The following is a 7,451-nucleotide window of genomic DNA, read 5'->3' on the forward strand; positions in this document are numbered from 1 at the left end:
ATATTTTTAAGCCCTTTTTAAAACTTTGTTTCCCCAGTTCTTCCCGGCAATAGCCAGTCACAGATTCAAACACCGAGAAACTGCTAAAATTAGCCTTTGTGTGGTGAATTAGCCACCATCATTCAGCTATTTATTCCTCAAAGTCTCTTGTCTATTTTCCTTTTAGTTTTTTCCTCCCCAGCAAGTGGGGGGGTTGGTTTGTGTTTGTATACCCACATACAGGCCCCAAAGAAATTACCAGGTCAGGGAAGCCTGCTTCCTAAACCCATATTTCTTCAGGTGCCCCACTGTTGGTCTATCACCAGCACAGCTCCACTAGTACTAGGTGGGAGGGCTAATATAGACAGGCCACGGGTGGGTTTGCCACTGTCATCTAAATCTGCTCTGAGGAGGGTTAGATAACAAGTAAAAGCATTGCTGCCCTCGCTACATGAGCGCGCTCACTCTTCCTAGCACCACTGAAGCTGTACGGATGCTAGACGGGTTTCTCAACCCTTTTTGATACCAGGAACCGGCTTACTGCCTTCCTAAACTGTGTCAGGGCGATCGCAGGGACTGGCACTGGTCATTGAGAAACACTCTGTTAGAGCAGCGGTGGGAGAATGAGAAAAATTTAGGCACAGTCAAAATGGCTTGCTCTTCCTAAATGCAATTTCCAATGTAACTGATACGCCACAGACCTTAGCACAGGGCTACCGACCTGCTCACATTTCCCCCCTCCTCTTGGCATAGTGCAGCAGGCGTGCATGTTGAATATAATAGATCTGATTCTCCTCCCGCCTTGGTGTAAATCAGAAGTAACTCCACTGAAGTAAATGGAGTTATATCAGCATAAAACACCATGAGCAGAAGCTCAGGTTCATTGTGTCTCAGGCTCTATGGGTGAGGCTCATATTTTAGAGCCCAATCCCTGCGCCCATGAAAATCAATGGGAGTTTTTCCAGAGACTTCCAGAGAATCAGGATTGGCCCTAAATGAATAAATGCTGCAGTGCTGTCTTCAGTAAGGAGCCCTTTCAGTTCACGTCTAGCAGAGGAAAGCTGCTGTCCCAGAGACAATTGTTTGCTCAAACTCCTTATTATTGCTGCTGTCTCATAATGCTCTGTCAATGTAGGGGTTTCACAAACCCAAACCCAAAAAAGATAAAATCCCTGCCTCCGGGCGATTAGTTCCTTCCAAAGATGGGCCCAATCCAAACTCCCAGACCCAAACACCCCCTGTATTGCCGGGAAATTCGGAGCCAGATCAACATCTGAACTCCGCAGCATCAGCTCCTCTCTAATGACTACATTCTACAGAAACTCAGTTCTTACACAGCAACGTGCTGGAGGCAGCCCTTGGGTTATTTACCCTGCAGAACCATCACTGCTTGAGCTGTAATGAGTGCCAGGAGGTGGAAAGAGCAGGAGATGGCGTATTCCCCCACCCCTGAGGAAACCTCATCACCTAGCCTGTCCAACAGGGTGGTGTTGGTTAATGCTTCAGTGGTGTTTGCCACCTCCTCGGGAAGGCCCTCCTGGAGCAGGAGCTTGGAGATAAGGCTGCTGAACTTGCTCTCTGTGGTGGAGTGAGGCTCTTCAGTCGGGGTTGGGCTGTAGGACGTGATGTTTAACTCCACTGGGTCAAGACAATAACCTTCAGGTGATTTGTCAAACAGCACATCCGCCAAGTCAGTACCGGCTACTGAGGAGGGGGAGACACAAGGAATATCCCTGACAAGTCTGTAATTCTCCATCCACTCTTTCAGCCATTCGAGCCTGCAGTCACACTCCCAGGGGTTCCGAAAAAGATAGAGCCTTCCCAGGAAATAGACTGGCTGGAAGACAGAAAAAGGCAGGGTAGTTAGGTTGTTACTGTTCAAATGCAAAGAGACCAGGCTTGTTAGGTTTTCAAACGCCCCTTCTTCAATGTAGTTGACCCTGTTTCGGTCCAAGTGCAGAACCTCCAGTTCAACCAGGTCCCGGAACCAGGTGTTGGACACGTTCCTGAGAAAGTTCCCACCAAGATTGAGCATTTTCAGGTGCCTCAGCCCGTCAAAGGAGTTTTCTGGGAGGTCACTGAGTAAGTTGTCATTCAGGTAGAGATACTCCATTTTCTGACAATCTTGAAAGGCTCGGTCATGAATGACATTTATTCTGTTGTCTTGGAGGTTAAGATACTTCAGCCTGGTCAGGCCCTGCAGAGAATTATAGGCTACAGCTTCTATCTTGTTTCGCTCCAAGTAAACATGGGTCAAATTCTCCATGCCTCGTATGGCTCCGGGGATCCTTCGGAAATTGTTCTGGAAGCAGAAGAGCTCCTGAAGGGCAGGGAGCTCTATGAAAATCCTGTCTGGGATGTTGAAAAGGTTGCAGTCAGCTAGGTCTAGTCTGACAAGCCTTTTGAGGGCAGTGAAAGTGCGAGTGTGCAGATAGCGGATGTATTCATTGTGAGCCATTTTAAGCTCAGTCAACCTGGGCAGCCCTTTGAAAGCCCCGGGAGTGATGAAGGAGATGTTGTTGTGCTGGAGTGAGAGAGATTTGAGGGAAGGCAGGGTCCCAAAGGCCCTCTCTGAGACGAATTTAATACTGTTTTTATCCAGGTTGATAGAAGAGGCTTCACAGGGGAAGTCGCTGGGGATCTGCAGAAGGCCGGCACGGTCACACAGGATGGAACAGCTCCGCTCCTGCGTGCACACGCAGTTGGCAGGGCAGGAACGTACACAGGCCCACACAGCATGGATGTGGGGGATACATAGAATGACTGGTGGTGGGAACAGTACAATTGCCACACAGATAATGAGGGGGAGGAGAGACAGAAAAACAGGAGCAGTTAGTAAACGTTAGTTATGACCCAAAGACTTATTTATGCCACAGATCTAGCCAGATTGCTAACAATGACCCATTAAAATCCCGTTTCACTAAAGGAGAACCAGGAACTCTCATGAAAGAATCCTACAGAATTTACTCGAGAAGGGTTATTTTACCCTAGGGTTTTGAAACCCTCCTGTGGAATTCTAGAATGGATTTAATCTCTCTCAAATTCTGTCAGTTCCTATATAATCCTGTTGAATTTATCTCTACTAAATTCTTTTAGGAATGTTTCCACCTTCTGTCACTTCTTTCTCAGTATCACCATAATTAATGTGTAGGTCCTCCCACTGGGACTGAGCCTGGGATGCTCTGGGGGTTGGCAGGTCTATCAGCTGGGCAGAGGATTGGCTTGTTTGTTTGGGAGCATTGCAAGCAGGTTTGCCAGCTAGCAGGAGGAGTGCTTAGTTGTCTGAGGCATTGCAATGTCTATGGGTTTTGCCTCTTTTTCCTGTGATAAGCCCATTCGTTTTGATATTTATTCCACTAGTGGCCTGGGTAGGTGCTTTAGAATAAGGAGAACTATTAGCAGTTAAAAGTAAAGTGTAGTATTTAAAAAGCCATTCCTGCTCTGGATTTGGTGGAGAAGCATGAGGGAAAGGGAGGTTCAGAAATATCCTTGAAACACTTTTTTCCTCAGTCTGGACATTCCATAGTAAAGGTGATGCTCTGAGCCTCCAGTAATGCACCTGCTTTACTCTACCCATTGGTTACTATTTCCTAACACTCTGGCTGCCTTGCAAATGTGTGGCTGCCATGGCTTTCTGGCTGTGTAGTTAGGATCAAGCAAATGGATGTACAGTGATGGGGAAGATGAAAACTCTCTGGTTCCACTCAAACAAGAGGAGCAGGAACTTGAGGCGGTGTAAGCAGTGACACATGGCGCTGTGTGTGAAGGGAAAGCCTACACAGCTGGAAGTCTGAGAAATACAATCTTTAGGGAGAGAACTGAAAACAGATTTCATTTTGTATTTGCTCTCCTAAGGTGTGTCCCACCTCCTGTTCAACTGGAATGAAAAAGAGCATCCGCAAGCTCTTGCCATTGTCATTGGCAGGGCGGCACCTGCTGAGTGATTTTTCGGTTGCAGTTTATCAGTTCTCATATCACTGCTACTTTTTAAAAAAAATAACCAGGTGTCCTCCTCATTGCTAACAAACTCTCTCACAGCACTGCCAGCCTCACGAGTTTCACGCTGGGCCCTTGAGTAGCAGAAGGGGCATTCACTGGTGAGACCACCCCTTCCTCAAAGGCAAGCTGCAAGACTAAATGGTGCCTGGCCAGATTTGCTCTCCCCGGGGACTAATGGTGCAACCACTTGTTTGTGGTGATTTTGCTATAAAAAGTTAAGCTTCAGCAGTTCTTCATCTTCTATGTGACTAGCCTCTTTGGCTTTCATATACAAATCAAATTGTTATTTGAAGCTTTTCTGGGTGTTCTGAGCATTTCCATCCCTTTTCAAGGTGACCTGTGCAGAAATTTTTTAAAATTGGGTTTGTGCCTTTTTTTATCCTCCTTTAGGCTGGCCCGATCCTGCAAAGCAAACTGCCTGACAGAACCCTTTAAAGTCAATGGGATTTCATGAAAGCATAGGGGTCTGCCCACATGGGTCTCTGGAGGATTGGAGCCTTATGTTGTATAAAGAAGGCCTGAACATGGGAGCAGAGTGCATCTCCCCCCCGTCCCACCCCCATCCCCAAAAAATCAGATTGTTTTTTACTTTAGAAATTACCCTGGAGGCTGTGTGGTGACTGGAGAGCTAGAAAAATGGTGACACTACAAGAATCAAGTCAATGAATGCAGAACAATTGAAAGGGGGGAGGGATTTTATTCAGATTGTTTAAAATTCTTTTTTTTTTTTCTTAACACGCATTTAACTGCAATAACTAATTAACATTTTAGATAAAGGAAATCCTTTCCTAATTCAGCACCCAAATCCCTTCCATTACAGCTCCTCCAGCGAAACAAGAGAAGACCTGATTTGACTTTCCTGATAATTCCAAGGTAAAAAACAAGCATAATATTGTTTAAAAAACACTTTTCAGACTCTTTTTGTAAATTATGAAGAGGGAAAAAAGCCCAAACCTATTGAAAACTTTCCTATGCAAGTCATCGTAAAGGCTGATGGAGGATTTACAAATTTCAGTCACAGTTACACAGCAGCCATTTTAAATTAATTATTTCCATACAAAGATGTGTAAACTGAGGCAGAGAAAGACTAAGTGACATGCCCAAAATCATGCAATGAGTCAGTGGCCAAGTTCAGTACAGAACCCAGCTCTCCTGACTCCCAATTTGCTCTCTAACCCCTTGACTTGCTGAAGAAAACATCTGAGTTCAGGTCAAGCCAAGTCACTTCCTAGTCTGATGAGATTCTAGTTGCAAGCAATTTTTTGTTGTTGCTCTGCTGAATGTGGATCTACCGCTAGCAGATTTTCACAACACAAAAACCTAGGTTGTCTATTTACAAATAAATCTCTCCAGTCTGCATAAAATATTGAATCCATTATTGGGGACAATCCAGCCTTAGAAAACAATGCCCTCCAAGCAAAAAAAAAAAAAAAGAAGCAAAGAAAGAAAAGCTCAGAACCCCTCAGTATCAGAAGATTTGCAGTACTTTTCCCCTTATTTTTTAAGTTAAGGTCCTGCTAAAATCCTTCATCTGAACACCCACCAAATTCTGAGGGTTCAAAATCCAAACCTACTTGCCATTCTGAATTTGCACCTTGATCCCATTTCTAGTCTCTTTTGACAGCAGATCCGTATTCAAAGTACTGACACATTTATGCTGCCATTATACAAATCATTAAAAAAATGATGAATGTGTTTAAAATCTCAGCTAGAAACAGAAAAACTCTGTTCAAAACTTTTTTTCCCCCCCAGAAAATACATTTGCTCCTTGGGCTACGTTTGGTATAGTTCAGGCAGCTATACTGGCTGGAACTTTTACCACCTGTCAACTCGGACAGAGAATTTGTGGTAATATTGGTTTAATTAAATATGTGTAATATAAAAGAATGAAAAAATATTGTCAGTTTCAGAATATCACCAAAATGGCTCTGTGACTGGGGGGGGGCGGGATTATTTTTTTCCCCTCAATTCAATTTAACTGCTGCATTTTTTAAAATGACTTCAATATTTGCACAAATGAATGAGAAGACCTACAAGATATCTGCATTGGGTTTTCAGCAGCACAAGCAGACAATGTTTGAAATGATATAGAGTTAGCCTAAAACATTCAAAGCGATTGGTCTAATCCTAGAAACTGATTGGCTTTCACAGAATAAAAATACTACTCACCATTTAAAATGATGACAAACATCACCTTGATTATTCACTTGTGGCATTTCAGGTCTGGCAAGTAAACTTCTGTGATCTAAAAGTAGATGGAAGGAGCCGAGACAGTTTCAGTCCATTGGCATTTACACATATCATCATCCCATTATAGTGTCTGTGTCTAGAAAGGAAGAGTGAAATCCATAGGGAGAGGTTTTTCTAAACTGACTCTCTCCCCTAAGCTTCAAACCATCGCACTGATTTCTTCCTTTTATTTATTTTTGCCACTGACCTTTTCAGTGCACACTTCAGTTTTGTACTATTCTTCACAAGGCTTTTCAGCAAGGATTGACCAAGTGGTGAACCACTGAAATGTGCCTAGATGGATGAGAATAAGGAAAAATCATTAGGCTGCTAGAGACTGATCACGTAATCAAATCTACAGATGCTTTTACACAGCAGCGTTATTGAACCAGCAATGAACTGCCACAAGGAACCCGTAATAAAATAACTCATTTATTCATAGTTACATCACTTACCTAACAGAGCAATGGCTTCATCCTCCATCCTTCTCTGGACCCTGCCATTAGTTCTACTGGTCCATCTCTGAAGAGTTGGCATTTTTCCCCCTCCAAAGCTATCATTTAATGGCAGGAAAATCCTCTGTATCAGAGGAGGATTAGTGGAGCTGGAAGAATGTGTCTGTCCTTTAAAACTCCAAAGCAAAACACAGATTGCTGACAAACCAATCTGCTGCATTCTCCCCACCACCACCATCCCACAAAAAATCAGCCTAGAACTGGCTCTCTGCCATCAAAACAGCATTACTAGGAATCTAAAACAAAGCCATTACGCTGGTGCCTATTACATAACAGGGTGGGGGGGGAATGTAATTATATTTTGGGGCAAGCACAGGCTTATGATTTCAGCTAATGGAAATAGCGATGGCTGAACTAACCAGACCAACACAGCACCCTCAGCTTAAAAGCCTCCCAAACTCAGTGATATGCTCCAGTCCAAACCACAGGCCCAATTCTGATTTCTCATCACTTGTTCAAAAGTACAGCTCCAATGACCTGAATGGAAGTTGCCTCTAAATTACATAGGCATGAATGAGAATCTGATTCAAGCCTCATGTATATTTTGCTCTGATAACAAAGGCTCCAATGAAACCTGGAGGAGAAGGAAAGAGGACCCGGGAGAGATGCACAGTATATATTACTCCTGGGAGAAAACAGCCCATTCCGTCTAAGAGTGTGTTCTGCTTGCCAGGCTGATGTTTGTGTGTGGAATTGCCAGGACAGGATCTGTCCGTGGCAATACTGTCG

General features: G+C 44.0%; 1 protein-coding gene across 1 annotated transcript; it reads right to left on the bottom strand.

The window, feature by feature from the left end:
- Nucleotides 1-1,342: 1,342 nt before the first annotated feature.
- NYX (nyctalopin) lies at nucleotides 1,343-6,169 on the bottom strand. The gene is made up of 2 exons (XM_065407124.1): nucleotides 6,148-6,169; nucleotides 1,343-2,742 (listed from the first exon to the last, which is right to left on the bottom strand). The coding sequence occupies exons 1-2, from the start codon at nucleotides 6,167-6,169 to the stop codon at nucleotides 1,343-1,345; spliced, it is 1,422 nt and encodes a 473-aa protein (XP_065263196.1).
- Between the last annotated feature and the right edge of the window lie 1,282 nt (nucleotides 6,170-7,451).

Source organism: Emys orbicularis, chromosome 1 (assembly GCF_028017835.1).
Source record: "Emys orbicularis isolate rEmyOrb1 chromosome 1, rEmyOrb1.hap1, whole genome shotgun sequence".
Lineage (NCBI taxonomy): Eukaryota > Metazoa > Chordata > Testudines > Emydidae > Emys > Emys orbicularis.

Bases quoted from the DNA above. Each gene is read 5' to 3' on its own strand.
- NYX (XM_065407124.1), bottom strand. From the start codon at position 6,169: ATGTTTGTCATCATTTTAAATG. The intron at 2,743-6,147 runs GTGAGTAGTATT...TCCCACCACCAG, and splicing joins GTTTGTCATCATTTTAAATG to TCATTCTATGTATCCCCCAC.